Genomic DNA, 26,319 nt, shown 5'->3' with positions numbered 1-26,319 from the left:
ATTGGGGGGTGGGGATGGTCCATCATGGTCGGCTCACATGAAAGGCAACACTTAGGAAGGCTAAATGAAAGCGCCAACAGCAGCAGCAGAAGGGTCTAATTATTTTTTCAGCGGTGGACATCATTTCGCCGCCCTAGTGCAGCTGAGCCCCCCCGATGATACGCCCTAATGTCAGCATGCGCTGCATGGGGGAGAACCATGTGTGGTGGTAACTTCTTCCTAGTCTGTTTTGGTTTTCTCATGTCCACTTGTGATGGATGCCGGAGCTGAACACTCTGGCTAACAATGGGCTTGTTTTGGGTCAGAATGTGTCCGTCATTGTGCGACATGCTTCATTTGGGCCAAACAATGGCTTCATCTAGCATCCGAAGCAGGGTCCGTCACCATGACATCCCACCCCCCCATACCGCCATGCCACACCCTGCCCCCAATCTGGCCCCTTGCTTTGCACTTGTCCCCGTTTGTTGGGACAGCTGGGGTTTGGCGGCCATTGTTGGTCACACCCAGGAGCCAAGGTTGCATTCTGCTCATTGTTGCAATTGTTAATGTCTAAATGTTGTCATTGGAAGTGAAAGGCTCACCCACGGACTAACCTCTTAGCTTGATCTGGTCCTGCTGCACATTAGTCATTACCAGCAAACGCAGAAGAAACATATAATTTTCTTGAGCCCACCCTGCGATTGAACAGCGATTATTCCACCCCCAAAAGGCCGCAAGCCCCAGTGCCTCTTGACCCTCCTCATTGTGTGGGGGTTAGCAGTGAGCAGCTCGGCTGCTCACTGATGGCACTTTTTTAATGAACAGGATCTTCTGCTGAGTTATGGAGCCTTCATTGAGACTCGGTCAGGTCCTTTTCCCAGGGTCTTATTAGCCATGAAAAATGAATCATAATAGCTGGTAATCATCATGCACTTATTATCTTTTTTGTTTTGCTATGCATTAGTGTGCACAATCTAGAGCTAATCAATAACATCCTGGTTGCTAGAAAATCTCACCTGCTGAGAGATCCTGGTGACATTTCCTTTTTATTTTCATTTTCCATTCTGGTTGTGTTGAATTGTTCTACATAAACATTTGCCCTTAATCGCGTTTTTAACTTTGTAGCCTAATATGGCAAAGCTACACCGTATGCGGCACATCTTAACACAAATGAATGCAGTCCGTCATGTTATGTCATTTTGGACTACTGTCCTGACATTTTTAATATGTTTTCACCAGATGGTGCTACTTTTTCCCAATCAAAGCATGCAGAAAAAAATCTTGCCTTCTACTGTGTTTTTACTACAGAAATATTTCTCCTTTTTTTTCTTTTTACATTAATGCTGACCTTTTGCTGAACTTTTGCATTATTGTACTTGGCAGCCAGGAGAGAGATGTGTACAGTCTCTTTGCTGCTTTGCTATTGCTACACTTTGCTGATCTATGGTCGTCATCACACTTCACGTCACTGTAAAATGTCCAAATCTCACAGGATTTGCTGACGTTATGCGCGGTATCATGACATTTGGCTAACATTTGGCCTCCCCGTCTGCCATTATTTGTGTTTTTTTTTTGTTTTTGTTTTTTACTGTCCGTATAATCTCCTCAGGGTTGTCTCCCTCCAGAGAAACAAGCCTTTTCATCTTCATCTTATGCTGCTCTATAACTAGAATGAGAACTGGGTGACCCATGAAATTAATTTTAGGGCTGATCTGAGCTTGCTGCGGTTGGAGACGCTGAGCTACTTTTCAGATGCCTGCAATGATAGTTGAGACTTCAGCAAAGTGTGCTCCCAATTAGATGGACGGCATAGTATGTTTATTAATGAATTGTAAACCTTTTAAGACTTTTACAGTCTTGTTCTGCTCGAGTGAACGTTAGGAGCTCCTCCAAGGCTTTTCTTCTGCTTGCTTTTAATGCTCATAAAGAGAGGTTTTGTTTAGTCATGGTGTTGAGTTGTAGTAAACCAAGTGACCGAACCTCAGACGATCATGCTGCGGTTTGAACAAAGAAAGCATGTGAGTCCTGCCCTCTGTGTTGGCGTGTGCATGTGTGAGTTGTAAGGATGAGAGGGATGGGGAGGGGGGGGTGGTGTTTACAGGCCAAGTGGGATTCATGTTTCAAACCTTGCATACATCCTTCCTTCCCCTTTGTCTGTCACTGACAGGACTCATGCTAATTATTCACTTCTAATTGCCCCCCGAGTGCCACACCTGAAATTAGAATATTTTACAAGCGCGTGCGGTTTGGGTGCTTCTGCAGACCCGCCCCCCTCCCGTTTATTATTACCTTTGCAGGCGAGGCCATTTGGATGGCAGCCATTTGTCCGACAGGACATTTTGTGTGTACGCATCACTTCAGGCCGCTACTTGTATGGTAATAACAGTGTGTGTTTTGCACGTCACAGTAAATAGCCTGTTCTCACAAGCAAAAGCATTTTACTCAAATATGTACTGTACTTAACTGGAAAATATTTGTTTTCAGGATGAAATAGGCAATATAAGGCCCTTGTTCTGCACACTTTGTGGCAAAACATAGTAAAAAATCATATTGTTCATATTGCGTGAGTACAGTATGTGTGTATTAATGCACATGTTATTTAGCAGTAACACCTACGTTTTTTTTTTTTTGGCCTGCAATTCATGGTGTTCCCCAAATCACTGCAGTTGTGGTGACCACAAAGGAGTAAAATCGCGACACGCATGGAGGAGGTAGAAAATATTTGAATGTTCGTTGGTCCCACTGATGACCTATTTGGGGTGCATGTGCGGTATACGAAAAAGGAAAGACCAAGTTCCCAAACCAGATACCAGAAAAATATATGAAAGACTCATGAAGACATACAAAGTATGCAATTTTATCTTGCAACCTGGAAATATACACCGGTAGAATTTGTTTGACATGCACGTAGACTGGCCTTACTAGCCCTCATGTAGACTGGCCGTCTCGTGGCAGTGAGGAATTGTTTGTGAGTTGGAGATACATACGTATATGGTGTTGGACTTGTACTGCTGTTGATGTGTTCACTTTGAATAAAGTTATGAAAGAGCAGCAGACTCTTTGGGATTGTTATTGTGGCTCCATTTGCGGTCTTGGCTTGACATAGTACACATATATTAAAGATGGTGGCAAGCGTGATTAATGAAATTAATTAGTTACAGCAGTTAAGATTTTTGACAGCCCTAATTTTTTAAAGTGGAGGACCTATTTTTTTGTTTTTTTCTTGACTTGGGGCAGGCGTCTATTTGAGTTGGCCTGTTTATTGTTTCAAGTCTGCGTCGCACCCAGCAATTAATTGAGTCACGCCGTTCTCACATGTTTCCGGCACTGAAAAGGACTAACTGACGTTGAAAAGGGAAGGATGTTGTTGGGATGCAGATGTCAACACCATCTCTGTGAAAGAGTTACCTTCATGTTTTCTGAACGCCCTCAGAGCCCAAGCGACAACAATCTCATTCATTCACCACTCTGTGTGTTTTTGTGGAGGAACCGCCCGCAACATCCAGCTACCGCAATTTTATCTCCTTCAAGGAACCTGACGGCATGCCAGGAAGTTTTTTGGCCCGTTGCAAAAACCAAAGCGTGCGTAACCGACCTCGACACACACAGCAGACGGATATCAGATCCAGCAGCCGACCAGCGCCGGAGATGCCTGCCCCGCCCTCTGAAAAGCCCTCTCAAGTTCTGACAAGTTTGTCTCCAAGCAGAGCAGGGAATTTTGTTTAGGCTACATCTCCTTACTTTTTTCATATCGTGACTTGAAGCATGGCAAAAAGGGACGGAGCGCCGTGTTCTATGTTTTATAAAATGGACCCCCTCTGTTTGTGCTAATCCTATGTATATTATCCAGGAAATGTCTGTCTTTTGTCCTCTACATACCTCTTGGTTTTTAACCACGATAATGACATTTCCTTTAACTTAGTTGGCATGATTAGTGCTGGTAATGTCCATCATGCGCTTTCTTGTTATCTTATTTGAGCACATTGTTTAAAAGAACCAAGTATTTTTATGCAGAATCTGCTAGAAATCTTACTAGAAAAACGGACCTACTAAGACAGCCTTGTGACATTTACGTTTTTATTTTCAAGCCATTCTAGTTGTGTTGAATGAATCTAGACCAAATTTCCTTTTGAAACATTTGTTCCGTGTGGCAAAATGGGTATTTTGATCCCATATTTATCTTAACACAAACTAATGCAGTCCTTTATGTTGCAATGTCATTTTGGACTATTTTTTCACCATTTAACGGTACTTTTTCCCAATGAAAAGAATGCAGCAAAAAGTAAGTAAAAAATATCTATGAAATAAAACTGTAAAAAATACTACAAATAACTAAACATTAAAAATGACAAAAGTAGAAAAAATAATACAAAATAAACATTTAAAATTACTTACATGAAATAATAAAAATGTCAATGACTTGGATGGAAGTATACAAAATAATAATAAAAAAATACAAATAATGTACGAAAATGCGGGTTACGATCTAATAACCTTTAGAAAATGTGGATCCAAGGTTGACACCATTTCAGAAGCCTTGCTTTAAATGGTTGAAATCCCCCAAATGTGCAGTAATGAATACTCGGCCAAGCAGGTTTACTACAAGGTGATGGCAAACAGGCAACGGACAGGTCGCCAATCAGACCAAAGCAGCTGCGTCAACAGCTCAATGTTGTGCAGGCATGATGGCAAACATTGTCCATCTATCCTTCCTGTTACATTATTATTTAACACGCTGTTGTGACATACAGTAGAACCACTGCATTTTCATTGCATCTAGGTGTTTGTGTAGGTTGTACACAACACATGACCTCAAAAGCACCCTAATCCTGGTTGTTTGCCTCCTGTCGGTTTCCCAAGCGACGCCACAGGGCAGAGACGAGTCAGGTCCATCCAGTTTACTTGTTAACATACCAAAGCATCCTCTCCCGGCTCGCTCTGCTCTCACACCTTTGCCCGTCACTCAGGTTGAGCTTATGATACCTGCAGATAAGCAGCTCAGCTGTCCGGCCAAGCAACATGGCCGTGCTGTGCACACCAGCTGGCGCCCTGCTGGTCATAAACCAGTCAAGACTGGTGTGGAGGTCTGGATCTGAAACCTTTCTCTTTTTCCACAACACCCCATTGCGATAGTTTAGCTAATGAGCATATCGGATTAATGTTCCCCCCCATCATGGTTTGTTCGCTAAGTGCAGTCGCTTCCTTATCTGTCTACTGGAACAAAAAAAAACAAAAAACCTTAACCACTGATTTCCCGCCACAGCGTGCTTGGCCTACATCTGGAGGGATCAACAAGTTAAGCCGCAGCCTTTCAACCTTCCAACTCTGTCAATCTGTTACCAGCACTCACTGCAGCCGAGGCCATTCAACTGTTTCAGGCTTTTGGCAACCACAGAATTTAGCATTATTGATTCAATCCCACAGTATATTGGGACTTTGGAGACATTTCCTCCAGAAATGTACAATAAGGTATACACATAATGACAGTAACTCATGAGGAACGAACCTACCTTAACCCTAACCACTACTCATTAGTTCCTCAGTAACTACTATGTTTTAGTTTACCTTATTGTAAAGTGAGACCAGGTGCCATATTGTACTGTTTGTCTTTAAGGTTGCTTCCACTTTGGTTGTTGTTTTTGTTAGTTTTCTTGTGCTTTTTTGTATAACAGCCACACAAGTAAGCCGTCAGTTTTCTGTCTTCTGAGGTCATATCAAGGGATATTAAAGATGTAAAGTTACTCCACAATGCCTTACAATCGACTAAATACAGTTTGAGTGCGCTCTCAATCCAAATTCAGATGTAATGGCTTGCTAATTTATTAAATAACGGAGTAAAGAAACCCCAAAGTGGTGTGGCCCATGATTACTGTCATCATGGGGATTTATAGCCAAACATCCCTGGCCGTATGATGACATGGCACACCCCTATTCCAAACTCAAAAAGTGGTTTTGCCAAACTTGGCTCCCTTTTCATGGTTGCACACATGTTCCTCAGCGATTATGGGACGTTGAAAGTGTCCTCTTGTGGGATGTAGACTTTTCCTGGGGGGTAATTACAAGCCTCTCAGAGGGTGGGTGAAAACCGATAGGGCCCTTTTGGTATTTAATTTGTGTGACGGTTAGGGTCTTCTGCTAGGGAAGGGCCACATTGGTGGAATTTATGGGTCCGGCCCCGCCCTGAATGGAAGCATACGTTCTTGAGCAGCCCCGCAGACCTCCACCACATGATACGAGCCATATTGTAATGTCCCCTTCCCCGACATCACACATTCCTCTTTTTTTTCTGTCTGTCAGTCATAATTCAGCTGAGAAGTGTTTTGAGTTTGCAGCGGTGGATTTTGTCTCGAAAAGTCAACATCATTCGAATTAGCTTCAGGCCGTTCCGCTGAGTCTTGACAGGACCCGCGTGCCACACTGCGAGCGATCACCATCGTCTGTTTTTTTATTTTTTTTAATGCAGAGAAATGTGGTCAACAGGCTTGTAATCACAGTGGAATTTTTTCAGGGTCATCAACAGTCCTGCCGCTTATTTGCATGCTTCCTTGTTGGCTGGGCTGCCATTCGCCAGCTTGTTTTGTCAACACTCGTGCCATCAAGTCACAAAAAGGCGAACCAAAGCAACCAAGGTCAGGTTCTGGCCTGGGTACCAGTTAACCCAAAGCCTTATTACAGGGGAAAGGCCGTATTTTGATCAAGGTTTTGTTGTGTAGTTCCCAGTGGAACCCAATTCATTTATTTCCTGTATACTCATTTGTATCAGCAGGTGCCAAACCAAAACATCATTCCTGTCTTCTTTTTTATTTTGTGATTCGAACAGAAGGCCTGCATGGGAACCAGACCTGTCTGTTATTGCAGCTGCATGACATTCTTTTCAGAGGCAGCTACCCGTCACTGTACGGCTTTTCCAGTGTTATCCATTCATGGCTGCACTGGCATGGCGCGACCCGGCGCCCCCCATATCTGCAACCACACATCTGGCAGATCGTTTTCTGGACTCTCTACTGTGGGAGTCCAACTTAAACACAATGTGTCATCTGCTATCTATAAGTTTTTTTTTGTTTTATTTCCTTCAAATTACTGGCAACTGGCAAACGGACGGAATGAGCTCATCTCTGTAACGTTAAATAATGTTCAGAGTGCTTTGTGTTTTTGGCAGAGAAAGGTTTTTCTTCATAATGACAGCCGAATCGCCTGGCTGCCATGCGATCCTCCATTACTGACACAATGCGCAGAGCGCGACTATTGAATAGCAGCGCCGCTCTTGCGTAATGGCTCTCGCCCGCAAAAAAAGAGATCCTGGGATTGTGTCACATTTGAATGACTGAGGCGTGACACATATATGCTGTGGAAACCAGAAAGGGATTAAGAAGATGACTTGAGCCTCGTGTCACCTCCCTTTTGTGAACAGATTTATTTGGAACATATGAAGAACTGCATCGGTCGTCTTTAAATCTTGCCTATGGTTTCAATGATAGTTCAATGACAGTTTACTTTCAGGTGATTGTAAACGATTGAAAGATGCCCTGTTCCTTGTGAATAATTGGTTGCAGACCAGATATTCTGTTATTCTATTCTAAATAAGTATAGAAGGTAAAAAACAGAACACACAAACACACCTCATCAGCATTAAAGCTACAGGCTGCACAAAACGGCAGGTAACCAGTTGTAAAAGCACTTTTAAAGTGCCTACACTCCAGCATCAAGGCTACATTACACTGTTGTAAGACCGCTGAGACTGATGGGAAATTGTTGAAAAACATTATAATTCAGTTATAAAACAGTTTGTGCTGCTACACTTTCGTTGCCCCCATTTTTACGGCACATGCGTTTCACACCTCGGCTTTGTTTTCCTCGTGCAGCTCCTCAAACAAACCCTAAACAAGTTGACCAGAGGCGTTCAAGGAGCGAGAGAGGAGGCAGGGGGAGGGGGACAAACTGGGCGGCGGTCAGGGCTGTATCCTATTAGGATGAGGGAGTGTTGAAAAGGGGCGTGGCCTGGAGCCAGTAACATCTGTGCCTGTCCCCTCTGCATTCTGCAGAGAAAGACGCGAGAGGAGAGGACAGGACAGGACAGGACACACCAAGTTTTTGCCGGCCCGCCGTGTGCTTGCACGCCTCCTTCATCACCCATCCTCTCTCTCCAGAGAAGAAAGCTTCATCTTTTAATTGCTGGCACTTGTCTCTGGGATTCAAAGCTGCATGGATTACACACCTTGCTGAAGGAAATGCTCTGCTGTGTGCTGTGCAGAAAGCGGGACACTGCAGTGAGTTAAGGATTGAAAACAAAAAAAAAGGGAATGCTGAGAGCAGAAGAGAGGTGCTCCTGGACAGGGTAAGAGTATCCTTATGTCTTCCTTTGAAGAAAATGCATGGGAGAGGGGTCCTTAAGCCGGCTGGCTATCTGCAGCGTGGAATGTGTTTGGGGGGTAAACTCTCGCTCTGAGGCTATCAGTCCACGGATAAGCTCGGGGCGGCATTATCACTTTTTATGGATGCAGCCTGGATTCCACTCACTGTGACGCAGGTGATTGGGTCATGCTGGTCTAATTAGCGGGTGTTGGAGTGGAAAATGATGGCGGGGGAGGGGCGGATGACACGATGCTTCGACCGAGGCTGATTTCTTGGAAACTGATCTGTCTGTATGCGGGGGAATGCCCCATAATGACAAGCTTGGTTTGCTGGTAGATGTGTATGGTAAATGCACAAGCTGCTACCTCCCACCGGGTTCTCTCTGGCGGATGCTGCCCCTCAAGGGATTGTCAAGGGAGTGTGAGAGGAGGAACGCATCATTTTTTTAAAAAATCCACAGCATGTGGAGGTGTGACTGGGGAGTGCAAGTTATCAGGTCAATGAAGAGGAAAGTCACCTTGAGGACCTTGCTGTGTCTACCCTTCTCAGGTTCCACTCCCTCATCACAGATTCCGCCAAGGATTTCACCACTCCAGACATGTTTTAAACGCATTTATTTGTTTTTCTCCACCAAATTAAAGGGACGATTCTAGTTTCTGCACCATAACTATTCAGATTAAAACCGCGGGTGATGGGCGGCTTACGTAAAATCACCCACCACAGCATGCACTGGTCGGCAACCTCTCCGGTTGCCATAGCAACTGAGGGGGAAGGCTGCAGCTCGTGCTGTGGTGGAGAGATTACAGCTATGGCTCTAAAGCATCCTTAGAATCCTCCTAAAGCTGCTAACTGGGCTGCTCCACCTTACAGGTTAAAGTTCCCATATGAAACTATTTTTCAACAATTTTAAGTCATTCTCGGTGGTCTCACATTAGTGTATTGGAATGTATTAGCATGTTTGGAATGAGCTGTCCACGCCTCTCTCGAACAGTGTGTGGCTCCAGGAAGTACTATTGTGCACTTTATGCATTTTTAGCCTGTTAGCTATGGCTCTCACATCAGATATTTGGTTCCAGACTTAGTGTTATGATGTGTAGCAAAGCCAAAAAAAAAATGAAGGACCATTAAAGTTGCACCTTTACTCCTTGCAGAGCGACAGGAAACAAGGCGTGCTCATGACATGTGACAAGCATTCACTCCCGCAGGCAGACAACTTCCCTAGTAGTTCCTGCAAGACGGCGAATCCGCCCATTTTATTGCTCAGACTTGATCATGCTTGCTAAATAAAGTGCTGCATCCTTCCACATAACTGTTATCTGCGTATTAAACATTCCACATTGTATTCTGTGCCGTGGTTGAGTGCGGCGCTCGACATGCGGTCTATTTTTAAACTATCCATTTCATGTGTGTGTGTGTTTGGAGCACAGCCAAGTCCGCCCAGATGATGATAATGATAATGATGCTTGGCGAGGATGTTGTGGTACAATTCCTCCCTTTGACCCCAGTCTAACCCTCCCTTGTTGACCCCCAGCAAGAATTCCAACTTGCTCCGAGTGTGTCTGTCTACAGAACGAGTTTGACAAACCTTCCTGTGAGAGGACTCGTTGGCATTTCATACTGTGTCCCCCTTCGTCCACACAAGTTAATTTGGACTGAGGATTAATAACTTTACTGCCAAATGTGTGCATCATCCTTTTGTCCCTGTGAGAGCGCCGTGACCTCTCAAGACATGAGCTAATCCTGCAGGCAGTCACCTGGTCAGCTCTCCTTGATCAGACGTTATCACTCCTCTGTTATCCTCTGTGATGTCGGCGTGGGGGTAGGAGATATATGCTGAAAGGTGGAGTTGTGTTTGCAGGGTTGGTTGAGGAAGATGATTAGATTATGTCTGTGCAACGTGGATAATAGAATCTCCGGCTGTTGTTTTGCAGTGCGTATCATGTCCGCCTGTGTGTTGCTATCATGCCATGCCGTCCCTATGGTGTATACTAGCTTTATTGTTTTAATGGCTCGTATTGCAGCAATCACTTTGATTAAACGTGGAAAAGTCGTCAGCAATGTGTGCAGAGGCTGACATCCCATTTGGAAAGGTTAGCAAGGCTAGCATGACACACTATGGTAAAAGAAAAGAGAAAAATACAAAAAACTGAATTTGGGAAAAAAAATTAAACAGATTGGATAGGACCCTAGAGACGCTGTGGTTAATTGAATGGAATTGGAGCGTTTGCTTTAAGTGAAGTGCCCAATTAGGATTATTAGGCAGTACTCACCGCCACCGTAGTTTTTCCAATGGAGCAAAGCTAAAGTTGGTGTTTGTTTATTTTGGACTACAGCAGCTTGCCAATCAGATCAAAGAAACATACAAGGGTCACTTTTATGTCATCACTCCAAGAACACGTGTTAATTTCTTGCATCATAAACGTTGCAATAGCAGTGTGAGGAAACAAAAAGAAGAAAACGCAGGCGTGTCTGAAATTTGACACCGCTGCAATCAATACACCCTCAGTCACTGGTGATATTATTGTGGGAAAAGGCTTTTGTTTCTCTGCCATTTCTCAACATGTCAGAAAAACAGCTGAGGAATGTCCCACGCAGAAAAGGATGCTTTTGTTCCTTTCGCAACACTACACAGGACTTTTTCAAAACCTGCCTGTAAAATGGGGCAGCTTGTGGCAGCGATACTTCCTTTTGTCAGCCTCAGTGCTGACATCCTCGGCGCTGTATGTTAATCCTGTAATCGGAGCGCTCTGCCTGATCAGCCATGGGACTCCCTTGGTCATACCTCGGCACGGCAAAGCTGTCATGGACAGGAGCACACACACACCATACCTGAGCGAGACCTCCTTCTGTGGGCCGTAGCGAGCCGGGGACTGCCCCCTCAGCCGATATTAATCTCCTCTTAACCTGCCAGTCAGCATTTCTGTCATGGCCCAGTTATTTTCTAATGTGTATGCGAGTCTGTGTGTGTTTATCCATAGTGTACTTTAGTGGGGGGGGGGGTGGTAATTGAGTATGTTAAATGTGGTGTCCAGCTGTGCTCTGTGCCGTTTCACCCTTGCTAAACATCACCAAAGGCTATGTTCAATGTCAACATTGACATGAAATATTGTAGATTTCAGCGTTAGAACCTGAAGGACATTGTTTTGTCACTTTTAATTGCTGTTATTCTTGGAGCGACTAAACCACCACATGTCCAAATATTGGACTTATGTTGACGCTTCAGCCAAGCCCCTGTGCACCCTCTAAACGGGGACTTGATGAAAGGAGGACCACCAGCCTTCACCGTGTGACTCCTGACCCCTTTATGCTCATAGCTCTTTAAATGCATCCAAGATACATTTTGATGCGTGTCCGGTGGGGGTTTCAAAAGCCCATAAGCCTCTCGTGTTGATAACCGAGGCTTGCTGCAAAATACTACAATCCCTGACCCCTGAGCTTGCGCTATGGTTTCATTTTTTTCCCTGTAAAATATCACATGTTGGTATGGTCTGTGGTTTTTAGGGGTAAAAAGGGAAATTCAGTTCGGCAGTGCAGTTTGGCCTCAACAATGCAGCATTTAGCTGCATTGGTGGGATGTACACTATACTTTTTATCATGCAAAAGTGACTTTTTAATGATGTTCTAACAATAGTATGTGTCCCTAGACGCCAAATAGGAGAAAAATCTATCATCTCCCTCACTGGTTTGCTCCACTTTTGAGAAAAGAAGCACTCAAACTGTCACGTTTGAAGGTCTGGATTTCCATGATGTCAAAAAACATCCTAGCTCATGGACATGATACCACTTCTGACCCACAGAGGACAGCTTTGGGGGGGGGGCAGGCTTTGCTACACATCTTAAAATAAAGCCTGAAGCTGCCTCAACTATCCGTCAGTCAGCGACAGACATGAGAGCTATACGTTTGATCATTTAAAAAAAAAAAAAGCTATGGGCCGTAAATGGCCCCCGGGCCACACTTTAGACACCACTGACATAGTATGATGTTGCTGTTAAAATGTGACCGTAATGATAGCGGTAGCTCAGATAGCTATGCTAATGTTGCTAACGTGTACTCCTGTTGTACTCCTTACTGTTACATTGTTACTGGAGTGTTGATATAATTGATTGATTTTTTTTTGAAGCTGTGGTGGTGGGCCACATGGGAGGCAAACTGCGTTGCTGTGGTAGCATTTTTAAAAACATATAAAATTTCATTTTCACAAATTTGAAAAAATAGCACTCAATATGGCACCTTGAAAACTGCATTTATGTCAATAAAACCATAAACGTGTATATTTGGAGTGGCTTTGCTTTAGAAACGATAACATGGTGAGATGATCATCAAATCGCAAGTCTGATCCAGCCTAAATCCTAAACCAGAAAAGAAGATTAAACCAGTATGCAGTAAATGCCTTTCTGGCCCGCCCATAACACAGCTGCAGTTCCACTTTGCGTAGGCCAGCATCGATTTTAACAGTGTTTCTCTTTATCTCAGGTACATCTTAACCACCACATGACATGACTCAGGGTTCAATACAAAGACAGTAGCATGTTAGAAGAATATAAAAAAAAAATCCCTCAGTTCGTCATCATCAGTTTCATTCTTTGCAAAAACACTCCCTTCTTCACATGAGGTCGTGGCCAGACACAACAATGCCACTGGAGTGGGGGGAGTCACTTACTCCCCCAAAGGCTTTTCAGAAAGGTATCTTATTGTTGAGTAAAGTAATTGGACTGAACATGGAGACTGACTTCTAAAAAGATCTACAAAATCAAGGGTGGGAACAAAAAAGGCCATTTAATGAACAGTCCATGGGGCAAGATTGTAAATAACATTTATAGAGCCCTCGGTGGATTATGGTGAAAATGCTTTGGTAGACGTGTAAATGTAATAGCAATATAGTATAATCATTAGTCAAACAGTCAATGACTCATGGCCAATTTGTTGCCAAGTCCTGCCCTTGCCACTAGAAAGATCATTTACTCCATGGCGGCCATGTTTTTCAAACAAACCTGTTAAAATTTTGCAGATGTGATCGTCAGTCTGCTGAAGGTTTTTACCATATTTAGTGGTAAACTCAATCCCACTTTACAGTTTTAAACTCAGTCGCTACCAAAGATTAATGTATTTTTAACTTGAACGCTTGGCCCCAAAGACGTATTCATACGTAGTATGCATAGGTAATGATGCAATTGCACAATAGAAACATATGGTGCAGTTTCAAGCTGCGAAAACGGTCACAAGGTGGCAGAAGTGCATTTTAGAAGAGCTCGGCATGCATCTTTCCCATAGAAATCCATGCTCCGCAGCAACCAGGAAGTGAAAAGGCATCTCACTGCAAATGTTCATTCATTCATTCATTTTTTACCGCTTATCCTCATGAGGGTCACGGGGGGTACTGGAGCCTGTGCGAGAGGCAGGGTACACCCTGGACTGGTCGCCAGCCAATCACAGGGCACATATAGACAAACAACCATTCACACTCACATTCATACCTATGGACAATTTGGAGTCACCAATTAACCTAGCATGTTTTTGGAATGTGGGAGGAAAACGGAGTACCCGGAGAAAACCCACGCATGCACGGGGAGAACATGCAAACTCCACACAGAGATGGCTGAGGGTGGAATCGACCTCGGGTCTCCTTGCTGTGAGGCCTGCGTGCTAACCACTCGCACGCTGTGCAGCCACATTGTAAAATTGTAAAAAGATTATTTTTCAACCATTTTTTGTGTTTTTTTTTGTGGCATCATTATTTAAGCATTTTGGCATTTTTAAAGTTGTACTTGAAATGTATCTTGAACTGAAATTTAGCTGAAACTTACCTATATATTCTACTGCTGATTACTAAAGAGCGGAAAAGGTAGAAACAAAACTTTTTTTCTGCTGAAAGATGAGTGTCCAATCTTTCTTTTGGTATGTAACAAGACTATATCACCCAAGAACACAATAATCTGTGTGCCTTGGCCGAGTTAATGATGGCACCTGGTGTTCGATACGCATTCATCCTTTGTGTGCAGCGCTTTACGAGTAGAAGAGTTGGTTTGTGCAACCAAATACATACAGTCAAATCAAAGCAGAACGGGCCTCACATTTACGAACACTGACACACTAAATTGTTGAAAAATGACACCGACAATTAAGAAGACATCAAAAAAAGTGGCTGTTAGTTTTCAGGCTGTGTGTCTCTTAGCGGTAAACGAAGTGGAATAGGAGCTTTAGGAGATGAGTAAAACAGACAGGTCAAAATCAAAAGGACTGAAAAGGGAAAAACAAGGCTTGGCAATGCCGTGAGAAGACAGGTTATGCATCCTCCAACCCCCCTTCTCCCTTCGCACATGTTGAGTAACGTGAGCTCCCGTCCGTGTTGGACTTGGGATGCTCCCTTTTGACTCCTGCCTTTTCTCCAGGCGGCCCTGACAGATCTGCAGGAGAGATCTTGGGCAGGCACTGACGGCATCGCCGTACAAACACTGCGGATCTTTGGACTGTTTGGACACGTGCCAGCTCACCCTCCAAAAACCACATGGTCAGGACAACAACAAAGGCTATCAAAGAGGGGATACCTCCCGTGGGGGCGAAGAGAGAGACGTGATTGTTCCAGCCTGAGTCGGCGGGTTTAACTACAGCATGTGTATTAATGAAGAAGTACAAAAGGAGGATCTGTTTGCTGTTGTTATTTTCCCAGCCTCTGAAATAACCTGATGATTCTACAAAAAGGACATTTTTGTTTGACTGCGTGCCGGAGCAGGTGACACTGGAAGGTCCTCGACTTGTAGTTCAGGGTCACAAGGCTCACCTGACTCTGAGAGGAATGTCCTCGTGTTCTAACAGGCCCGTGTAATGTCAGGAACCTTGACCGCCTGACAGACAACCTCCGGAGGCTAATGTCAGAGCGCTCGCAGGTTAACAATTACACACCAAAAAAAAAAAACGGCGGTCCAGTGTGCATGTTCAAAATGTCTGCCTTTGTATTGACGCCGCTGAGCCTTACTGGGGATCAGCGCTCGTGGCTCAAGAGTTTGTACAAAGTTTACAGCCTGCTTTAGCTAATGGAAAAAGATGGGCACGTTTTTGTGGACTAATATGGTCAAAGAGGGCTTTCACGCTCCAACGGGTGGTTAGCGTGAAACCATGCAGCTGCTGCCTGCCGAGGTCTCTGCTAGTCTATTTGGAAAAGTCAAGGATGTGTCAAAATAAATATGCGATTCAGAGGGGACTGCTGTGTGCTTCCATGTGTGGCCTCCGTGCCGTGTTGCCCTTGTCCTTCTATGCACGCTCTCCATCGCAGGGGTATTCAACTGCTTCACAATCGGGACCCTGAATGACATCAAGTTCAGCTCAAAACTTGGGAGCGATTTTTGCAGCAGACTCCTTAAAATCCCCATGGCACACTTGTCATTTTGGGATCTTTGACTAGCTTTTTGCCACAGGTCATTTAAAGCAGTAGGTCCTTAAAAAGCAACAGTATAACAATTGAGCATATATAAATTATGTTAGCCTGGTTGTTAAGGTTTTTTTTACCGACCAAGAGACCGATTGTTTAAATTATCTGTCGGCACAGTTTAGCTTTGCATTAAATTTATCATTGTTTGTGCTCTTTAATACTTTCAAACATGACATTAGGCTTTTGTTAACATCCGCATATCAAAGGAAGCAGAGTCCTAACAATCTGATTTAAAGGTGGAAAAAAGTTGCAGGCAACTCCACTTGGTAAGAATAACGACCCAAAATCTTCAAGGACCCACTGAAATCAATCGTGATGGTCATTATCACCGTCGTCTGCAATACAGGATGTGTTCAAGCACCTTCAACAATGCTGTTCATCCGTGGCAGCTGATCTCTCAACGTTATTTATCCCTAAGACAGCGGCAAGACACTTGTTAACAAACTAAATCCACCCTCTCGTCTCAGGAAGGGAAAGTCCAATACGGAAGACAATGGGGATGATGGAGCGCTAGAGCTTACTCATCATTCGGTGACTAGTCTGAGCCTTTTACAGGATGTTTTTGTCCTGACAAAACCCCTGCCACTGCCACCGAAAAAACACATCCACGTAGAATCACTGCCAGCCTTTTAGAGAGCGAGAGAGGGAGAGCGCGAGCAAGTCATTGCTGAATGGAAAGAAAAATGGAGATGAAAAGGTCTGATCCAGAAAATTGGGGTGTCCATTTCAAACATGGCACTCTCACAGGGCCTTATTGTGTCAATGTTGTAATTGAATCGTTCATTGCTAGCTCTCAGTAACGTGCAGCAGTTTTTTTTTCTGCATCACCAGGCAAGTTTACGCTTTCATTGTTGTTAACGCAAGCATCACACACTGCCTTTTTGGGACCTTTTGCCATTCTAATGTGCTAAACTACTAAGTCCTGTCCACATGGAAACTGAAAAAAATGAGCATCTAGACGGGAATGTGTCACTAAGTGAAAACTATGTAATACATGTAGCACTGTAAATAGATGCGCAAGAACCATGTGATAACAAAACTATAGAAGAAGAACGCATGCGTTCGCCTCGACTTACTGTATGTGAGTCATTTAAAAATATAAGAATGTCGGCTTGTCACTTCTGGTCATGCGACGACCACATGGCGGTGACGCCATCGTTTTCAGAAAGAAGCGTTTTGCTTGTCTACATGGCAACAAGCATTTTTAGATTTTTCCCACTATGGAAGACGTTTTAGAGCATGAAGAATGCCATTTCTGTGTGGATGTGTCCGTGTGGACAGCCCCAAATGTGTAGCAGCAAACAATTTCTCCCCAGAGTCAGTGCTTTTCTTCCTGTCACTCACACACACAGTATCTTGGAGAAATGCATCCATGACCCACTCAACAAACAAACAAATGTCTCAAAGGTTGGGACGTTAGGGTTTCAGCAGCAGCAGTAGTAGTAGTAGTTTCAGAAGAGTTGTTGACATTCAGGGTGGACTTATATATGTATGAATGTATGCATGTATGTATGTATGTACTATATGAATGTATAGTATGAATATGTTCATCTATCCCTCAGAAAACATTTCTGGAACTGAATGTCTTTCTTTCCCTCGTGCAGAACCTTCTGACGGAGGCCAAGCTCTGAGGTGGCGGAGGCCTCGACGAGGCCCCTAAAAGGAGCCTCCGACGACCTTCCCTGCCGGCATAGCCTCACCCGCCGAGGAGAGCCATGGCTCCCCGGAAGCGCGGCGGCGGTGGCCGCGGAGGCCTCTCCTTCATCTTCTGCTGTTTCAACAACAGCGACCACCCGGAGATCACCTACAGGCTGCGGGAGGACTTTGCCCTGCAGAGCATGGAGCCGGCGCTGCCCATGCCGGGGTACGACGAGCTGGACGGGATGTTCTCAGAGTTGGTGGTAAGCTTGTCTTTGTTGTGTTCTTCATTGTCTAGACTTCATACCTTGGCACGCTTTCAATACAGCAACAGTCACTTCCTCTTATTTTAGATCATCTTGTGAGTAACGGGGCCATTCTTTCTCTGTCCTATTGTCACCTCTAATTTGCCAAGCTCTCCTCTTTCTCCCCCTTGGTTGGTTGCCACAGTAATGTAAGCATGACATTTTTGCACATCAATGGACCTCATTCAGCAGGTCCTCATGTCGAGGTCTCCGCCATCTGCTAATTGCTTGTTTTTGTCTAGCGTCCCTTTATGAGCACATAATTGAGTGTGACGACAAGGAGGCTTTCAGTTTCTGTGTTTACCGAAAAGGAAACGACACACGTGCTTTTTCTTTTCACTTCGTGCAAGCCCTTGTGTGTGCGTCTAATCGAAGGCCATTTTGCTGCGGGGGGAAAAAAAAGACTCGTATAGAGTGGATAAGTGGTCCATTGAAGATGAAATTTACATGAAGTCCTCCTTATCCTGCAAGTCAAGGAGCTACTTGGAGTTTTTTGTGGTATGATGACTCAAGAAAATCCTGATTCAATTCCTTTTCCTAGAAAGTATGAATCAACATGTTAATTACATCACATCAACTATAATTCCACTTTGTGATAATTAAGGTTTAAGGCACATAACACATGTGGTGGTTATCATTAATAGATGTTAGAATAATGTAATTATTGTAGAACTATAATAAAATTACTATAGGGATTATTTCAAGTCTTTCCAATTTGCAAGGTGGACATTATAGTTAGTACATGGCTGAAGGATTGATCATATTAATTATAGAACATGTCTAATTTGCTCATGCTTGAGGGAATTTTGTCAGATCTGGATTATTTCTAGTCTTACAATTGACTTTTACAATGCAAGGCAGCGATTGTCATTAACGGGTGGGAAGAACAACAAAATAGACACATCTAAAGTGTTTGTGGGTGAGCAAGAGGATAATGGCTTTGACTTAATGCATTATTTCCAGTCTTTTTATTCATTTCTGTTTTGCAAAGCGGCAGGAGGAACGATCACATTAATTACATGAGACATCTAATGTGCCTGTGTGATGGAGTGCACTGGGTTCTTTGACTTAGTGAATGATTTCTAGCCTTGTTGTTTATTTCAGGAGTGATCATGTTAAAATTATTGCATTTATTGTGCTTGTGCATGAGTAAACTGGGCTCTGATTTTGTACATTTTGTAGTCTTTCTGTGTTTATTTACGCAAGGTCGTAGTTATCACTAATGATTAGCAGAACGAGCGATCACGTTGATTATGCTGCATATTTGGCTTGAGCAATCGTGTACTGCTCGTCAAATAAAACATACTCGTGTTAGTGTGCCTTTTAGTGGTTCAGGAGCAGAATTAGAGACTCACAAACCCCCCTTCGCTCTTCTGTCATCCTTGCATGTAGACATCCTCCAACGTCTTTGCGGAATTCAAACACGACCTCAGCCGCAACCCTTGCGTGCGCCTCTGTGAAATATGTGTTATGTATCAGGACGCATGTTGTCTCCAGATGTTTGTTACCACATGTCAGACAGACGGGCCAACGCCTCGTATCTCTCGCTCATTACTCACGTGTCCACAGGCTGGAAGACATCTGATTTGAGCACCTGGTGCCATCCATATGCGTTTTGTTTGAGGACACAAACGACACTGGTGGGATCCTTTCTTCTCACTGTGCCATTGAATTGTCTAATCCAGCGTCTCCAACTCTGTTAAAACCCAAGACCACTGTAACACCACAACATAATCACTGTATTAGGGTCTTACCAATGCAAGGATGATGTCATCCAACTGCATCATTCTGTTTTTAATGGAAGCTCGTAGCAACTTGTACTGATATCTTGCAGACATTGGGGAAAAACAATGTGCCCTCTGTTACAGTTTCTTAAGAATCTTACATTTTTCTGTCTTGCAGGATGAGCTGGACCTCACAGAGAAGCACCGTGAAGCCATGTTTGCCCTGCCGGCCGAGAAGAAATGGCAGATCTACTGCAGCAAAAAGAAGGTAAATTTGTGTCTGTTATGTACTGTACAGTATGTCCCTCTAGCATGGCTTGGACACTCCTTTTAGTGCGTGGCAAGGTCAATGTTAATCAGCTCAAAGATTGGCTTGGGCATGCTTGATGCCAGTGTTTCTAGGAGGCTGAAGATGGCTTCATGGTCTGGAACTTCCCTTGCCGTCCAACCCCAAATGTTCTCTGTTGGATTTAGATCAGTGCAACACACAGGATGGTCCAGAAGAGTGAGCTTGCTCCTTTGGAAGAAGTCTCTTATGAACTGCAGAGCCATCGACAGGCTATTTCCCTCAGAGGTTCCTAAAGGGGAGACCACAGACACTTTGCTCCCAACCTTTCTACACCAATGGAATATTGATTCTTTTTTTGCATACCTTATCTTAAATGTATGCTTTTAACAAAGCACAGAGTCATGTAGGTTGCTTTATGAAGCACGCTTGATGCTTGCTTGATTTCAGTTTGTGAGACATTTGAGCGGCAAGGAGTGCATGCACTGAATTAAACGAAGAAACAATTGTTATTGTTTTGTTTTATCAGCAACATTCCTATCAGCTTCTCTGGGTGAGGAGCAAAGATTCCCAGGCTCACTTCCCGGGGTGTTTACACAGTCCATCAGCTTTTATCGATAATACCAAAACCACATACATATCTCATAACATTTCAAACATTCCCAACGCAGTGGGAAGTACACCACTCCCGTACCATCGAGTGCTAGTTGTTTTTTAAAAAACAGGATTATGTATTATAAAGCGTGACATCATTCGCTAACACAATTTAGGCATGAATTATAATGTATGTAGAGCAAACCTTTACTTTTACCAGTCTTCTTCTAGCAATTATATGGTTTCTGTCTGCTTTCCCTTTCACTCTTCACATGCAGGAAAACATGGCCGCCTGCACTCTTCCTCTTTCTACCCGTAGGTGTGCACATGTAGGATATCCTGTCTGGACGAATATGCAGGATGAGAGTGATCATATTTGGATGATGCAAAGTAGACCTGACGATTCCTCAATGACTATTCCTCAAAAACTTTTGTAGACCTAAATGTAGTTTTTGTCAATTACTTCTTTACGACTTTGGTGATAAAAGCGTTGATCCAGTAAAGCGAGAGGCGAGACATCCTGACTTTTCCCTCCAGAGAATAGGTCAAGCTGTAAAAACACTAACCCCTTAGTTTCCCATCATGTATCCTGGTAGTCTTTCATTAAATGCCCAGTCTGTTTTGAATTAGAGATCACGCTGACATCACTGTGACCTCATCACGCCTATTTTCTCAGGCTTCACTTCAGCCCCTCCGGCTAGTAGTCACACATCGCTGTGAGCGCACCTCCATTTGGTCATTAATGTTTCACTCCTAAGGTGTGTTAGTCAGACATACGTTGTCTTGTCGTCTCACCTACGGCGAGCTGGATTTATGTGGGTGGGGGATGAGACGTGCTGATGTCATTCTCAATTTCTCCTTTTAGGTTGAACATTGAAGGTGTTGATGCATTTATAGCATATTTTCGCTGAACGCAGCATCCTGAATCACCCCTTTAGGAGTAATAAAATTTAATGTTACCTAACACTGAACACGCAAAGGCTTTTCTCATCACTTTGCCTGCTTGGGTAGTTCCTCGATGTTCCCAAATGTTTCCATGGCTCACCTTCTTTCATTGTCAAAGCCTTAAACAAACCCTTATATAGTTCTACACTTGGTTTTAATTTGCTAGGTCTTTACTGTGTGGTCTGTTATCTCCTAATGTCTCATCTCAGCCATCAGCTCATGGAAAAAGTATGCTGCCGTTTCTCCCGTGTCCCAGATAGTGGCCTCATTATAGCAATAACTGCAGCCAAAAATAGCTCCATATGACACTTCGGAAATCAAGCTCAACTTCTAACAAAAGCGTGGAGAGACTCTGTGCTGGTGTCATAGTGGGGGGACGGCGATATCGACTTGCTCTATGCTGGTTGGTGACACAAAGACATCGATAAAGCTGAGTTGGCAGAAAGCCCTTGGCTCATGTCCAAACAGATAAGCCCATCATCTGAACTCAAAGTGTGCGATGAAAAAAAGAGGAAAAGGAAACACTCCGGCCGTCCAGAGCAAACAGGAAGCCTGCGCTTGCACAGGTGTAGGCTTCATCAGATACAGGGATGGGGCGTGAAGGGATGAGCCGGACATAAAAGTCCATTTTTTTTGTTGTTTGAACACTGCACAAAGCAATGCCTATAAAGGAGTGTGTGGAAAAACGGCATCAAGAACATTTGGGATGAACTACACTGTTCTACTCGCTTACAACCCTTTTCCATTGGCAAAAGCAGATACTAGGTAGTATTTCCACTCATGTGTTGAACAAACCATCATTGTTTTACGTCTGGGATGCAGACATAAGTGATTTTTGAGTGCTGCCTGGTTTTCACGGACAACACAATATGCCCCCCCCTCCCATGATGGGCACGGCTTGTAGTCCAATGCGGATTATATATGTTTTCGCTCTAACTTTAGTGGGTGCGTCTTTCATTCATTCATTTTTCTACCGCTTATCCTCACGAGGGTCAGGGGGTGCTGGAGCCTATCCCAGCTGTCTTCGGGCGAGAGGCGGGGTACACCTTGGACTGGTCGCCAGCCAATCACAGGGCACATATAGACAAACAACCATTCACACTCACATTCATACCTATGGACAATTTGGAGTTGCCAATTAACCTAGCATGTTTTTGGAATGTGGGAGGAAACCGGAGTACCCGGAGAAAACCTATGCATGCACGGGGAGAACATGCAAACTCCACACAGAAATGCCCAAGGGTGGGATTGTACTCAAGTCTCCTAGCTGTGAGGTCTGCGCGCTAACCACTAGATCGCCGTGCAGCCCCGTTGCGTCCGATACACTGGAAATTGCGGTAAAATCTCAGCTAGCTACTGAGTTCTGTGTCATGCTATGTTTAAAGCCGGCTTCCTGTGTCCCTGTACTGATCCTGTAGCCTGTGCAGTACAGTTGGGCAATGTGTTGTAAACAAAGTACAGGATATTATGAGTGTAAAGGTGACCATAGGGGTGTTATTTCATGTCTACAGGGCTCTAATAACGGTAAAAGGAAAAGTCTTTCAAAAGTCCTACACAGAAAATATAAAAATGTATTAATGTAGAATTCAACGTCATGGGAATGAACTTATTGCACTCTGGTCCGGAACCAATTAACCGAATAATAAGAAACGACAGTACCTATTAAAAAAAATAAGGCAAGTCAAGAGGAGCCAGTACTGTGCAGTGGAAAAGTGGCATTGTAAAAGCACAATTAGCCAAAAAACTTTGGATGAAGTCTTTCCAGAAAAGTGGAAGCTGTTAAAGAGACATATGTTTTATATGTGGCGGACCCATGTCGTGTATCATAAAGACCTGCCTGTGAACAGGCAGAGGCCACCCCTAAATAACCAACTGTGTTTCTGCTTGCTAATGCACCCCAAAAAGTAAATTATACCAGCATACACTTCCCACTTGGCTCCCTCTCCGTGATCTTAAGTGCAGAAGACATCACAGTGTTTAAGGTCTGACCTCTCCAATGAAACACGAACTCCTCATGTTGCTAAAGGAAGTGTTCCCACCTCTGCATCTGTTCCATTAATGGACTCTTCCAGCTCCCACCCCGCTCGGCCTTGGCACAGACGGCAAGTTGGCCGGCGAGCCTGGGTCACAACACCTCCCTCGCTGTCACTTCCTCCTTACAGAGCAGCCAAAAAAAGCTGTACTTTCTGTGAGAGCGTCCAGGCAGGGTCTCAGCAGGAACACTTTATGAACTGACGCGCAATTAGTGTGTGATGCTCGCAGCTTGCATTGTGCTTAATGGTGCATGAAGTGGAATCACGAGCCGCAGGGCCTTTATGTGCACGCCAAGTCTCCTTCACCGAGAGAACTAAAACATTCAAGCTATGTCTTTATGTTTGATTTTTTCACTGGTAATGTAGACGTTCAAAAATTTAGTTACACTACAGGTCCCAAAACATAAAAACGTAATAAAAATGTTGGAAAATTTACAACATCTTTCAGCAGATGTTACATTTTAAATGTTTTTATTTTTTTTGGTCATGAGAGCCCCTGTTTTTTAATGAGAAAAACACATGCAATATTTTCCAAAAATGACTTGCAAAGTGATGTGATGAGATTATCAAAGCCTTGACGCTGTAAATAATTGATTTATTTTTCCAGTTAATTATTCCAAAACACTTCTTACTCTCCGTTCCCAAAGTGTCAAACATATGTGAGTGTAAGATAGACGAGAGTAAGAACAGAGTAAGGCATATTTCCAAATATCTCATTCTATTGTAATACATGGGATTTAAAAACAAATCCCGGCCATGATTTAAACAGTCAACGAATGAAAATGATCAAATAAGCTGAATGTTTGTGTCCTTGAAGGTGCCTTGCAAGTAAAACAGCAGGAAGCCGTGTCCCCAATCCACATTGCTTTGCTAATCTTTGCTGATTTTCTTAAGCAGCTGTGCTTCCAGCTGTAGAGCGCCAAACTTCCCAGACAACTGTGTCAACCTACTTTTTCAATTTTGGCCATGTTTCAACCTTATGTTGCTCATCAAAATGTTCTATGTGGTCCCCCCCCCCCTACATCCCGATACACACCATCTTTCATTTTGTCTTTCAGGAGCAGGAAGAGAACAAAAGTGCGACTAGCTGGCCGGAGTACTACATCGATCAGCTTAATTCGATGGCAGCTGTGAGTCATCAAAACATGAACATTATATTTTCATCACTGGTTGTAAAATAGCTCATTGCGGTTGGGCGGAAACCATCCTCTGAGTTTTCATACTTATTTGGTATTTCTCCACCTTGTCCAAGAGGTTTTCCTTTCCTATTTTGTTAAGATGACGTGATTTTTAAGATGAACACATCTGAATCAGGGATTGTTATAATAATCTTTTAAAGGATTTATTGAAGCTGTTTTCAAAGGGAGCAGCTTGAGAAAATAAAGAAAACATCGATTTTAAACCTTCTTAGCCAGGGATGCGAAAAGGTAGTGTGGGTTGATTGCATAAATAAATAAATATACCGTAGTAAATATATTACACATTTATATATTCATGAATGTGTTTTCTCTGGGTCATTTTAAGGCTGCAAAGGTGTGAGCACTCCTGTTCTAAAGTAACGTTTAAAGGCGCGATGAACTGATTTTTAGGTCTGATAGTTAGAACTTGTTTTTTTTGTGACTTGTATGGTTGTTTGTGTTCCACAGAGAAAGACTCTTCTCGCTCTGGAGAAGGAAGATGAGGAGGAGAGGAACAAGACCATAGAGAGCTTGAAGACTGCTCTGAGGACGCAACCTATGAGGTGTGGACAGCAGTGAAGTAGCATCACCTATCATGTCAGGGTGTGCATGTCGTATTTTCCAGATGTGACTTGAGTGGTTGGTTTGCCTTCTTCTCTCAGGTTCGTGACCCGCTTCATCGACGTGGACGGCCTGACGTGCATCCTCAACTTCCTGAAGAGCATGGACTACGAGACCACCGAGTCGCAGATCCACACGTCGCTAATAGGTTGCATCAAGGCGCTGATGAACAACTCGCAGGGCCGCGCCCATGTGCTCTCGCACACCGAGAGCATCAACATCATCGCCCAGAGCCTGGCCACGGAGAACATCAAGACCAAGGTGGCCGTGCTGGAAATCATGGGTGCCGTGTGCCTGGTCCCCGGAGGCCACAAGAAGATCCTGGAGGCCATGCTGCACTACCAGCGCTTTGCCTGCGAGAGGACGCGCTTTCAGGTGCAGTAATGGACGCTGTCAGGGTGATAGGAACTCCAACTTTGAAGATATTTAAGACCTGTAATGACTTCTCTTCCACAGACACTTATAAATGACCTGGATCGGAGTACAGGTCGATACAGAGATGAGGTCAACCTGAAAACGGCCATCATGTCCTTTATTAACGCGGTGCTGAGTCAAGGCGCAGGCGAGGTGACTTTGTAGTTTCTACACTTGGGCTCACACTAGAAAATTGCTGTTTCGTCATGTCATTGTTCTGTTATTTTCAGGCAAGTCTGGAGTTTCGTATTCACTTACGATATGAGTTTTTGATGCTGGGGATCCAACCTGTGATCGATAAGCTACGTTCCCATGAAAACTCCACGTTAGATAGGTGAGCTGAAACCTGAAGACAAGGCTTCCAAATCGAGAATGTCGGCATGAAGAACAACATCGCAACACATTTCCCCTCTCTCGCAGGCACTTAGACTACTTTGAGATGCTGCGCAACGATGATGAGCTGGCTCTGTCAAAACGTTTTGAGTCGGTGAGCAAGAGAAACCCTCGTTTTTACACACTAAACATGTCTCCAAAACAACATCATGACTGTGCCCCTCCGCTGCAGGTACACATCGACACCAAGAGCGCCACCCAGGTGTTTGACCTCATCCGCAAGAAGATGAACCACACTGACGCATATCCGCACTTTATGTCCGTCCTCCATCACTGTCTCCTCATGCCACGTAGGTTACTTGCTACCGCGCTGCTATCAAACACAGTAGTGGTAATGCCCCGTTTTAAAATAAACACTACATTAATACGCAGTGGTTGCAGTCCAACAAGATAAGTATGTTGACTCAGGAGTGATACGGCGGTGCAGAAT

At 44.0% G+C, this 26,319-nt stretch overlaps 1 protein-coding gene across 6 annotated transcripts in view; it reads left to right on the top strand.

The window, feature by feature from the left end:
- Window positions 1-26,319, top strand: part of daam1b (dishevelled associated activator of morphogenesis 1b) — a 37,887-nt gene that overhangs the window by 2,607 nt on the left and 8,961 nt on the right. For 5 of the 6 annotated variants that reach the window (XM_078798921.1, XM_078798919.1, XM_078798920.1 and 2 more), the window contains exons 2-10: window positions 17,363-17,659; window positions 19,604-19,693; window positions 24,342-24,413; window positions 24,930-25,024; window positions 25,124-25,457; window positions 25,539-25,649; window positions 25,727-25,830; window positions 25,917-25,983; window positions 26,062-26,179. In XM_078798921.1, the coding sequence (XP_078655047.1) occupies window positions 17,474-17,659; window positions 19,604-19,693; window positions 24,342-24,413; window positions 24,930-25,024; window positions 25,124-25,457; window positions 25,539-25,649; window positions 25,727-25,830; window positions 25,917-25,983; window positions 26,062-26,179 (1,177 nt within the window). In that variant the 5' untranslated portion in view covers window positions 17,363-17,473. Of the gene's footprint in view, window positions 1-8,021; window positions 8,315-17,362; window positions 17,660-19,603; window positions 19,694-24,341; window positions 24,414-24,929; window positions 25,025-25,123; window positions 25,458-25,538; window positions 25,650-25,726; window positions 25,831-25,916; window positions 25,984-26,061; window positions 26,180-26,319 lie in introns of all 6 variants that reach the window. The other variant, XM_058056820.2, reaches the window with a different exon arrangement.

Source organism: Doryrhamphus excisus, linkage group LG19 (genome assembly GCF_037039965.1).
Source record: "Doryrhamphus excisus strain RoL-2023G ecotype Guam linkage group LG19, RoL_Dexc_Guam_v1.1, whole genome shotgun sequence".
In the NCBI taxonomy this organism is placed as follows: Eukaryota; Metazoa; Chordata; class Actinopteri; order Syngnathiformes; family Syngnathidae; genus Doryrhamphus; species Doryrhamphus excisus.
The sequence above is the reverse complement of the archived record's forward strand: the minus strand, read 5'-3'. Positions and strand labels throughout refer to the sequence as shown.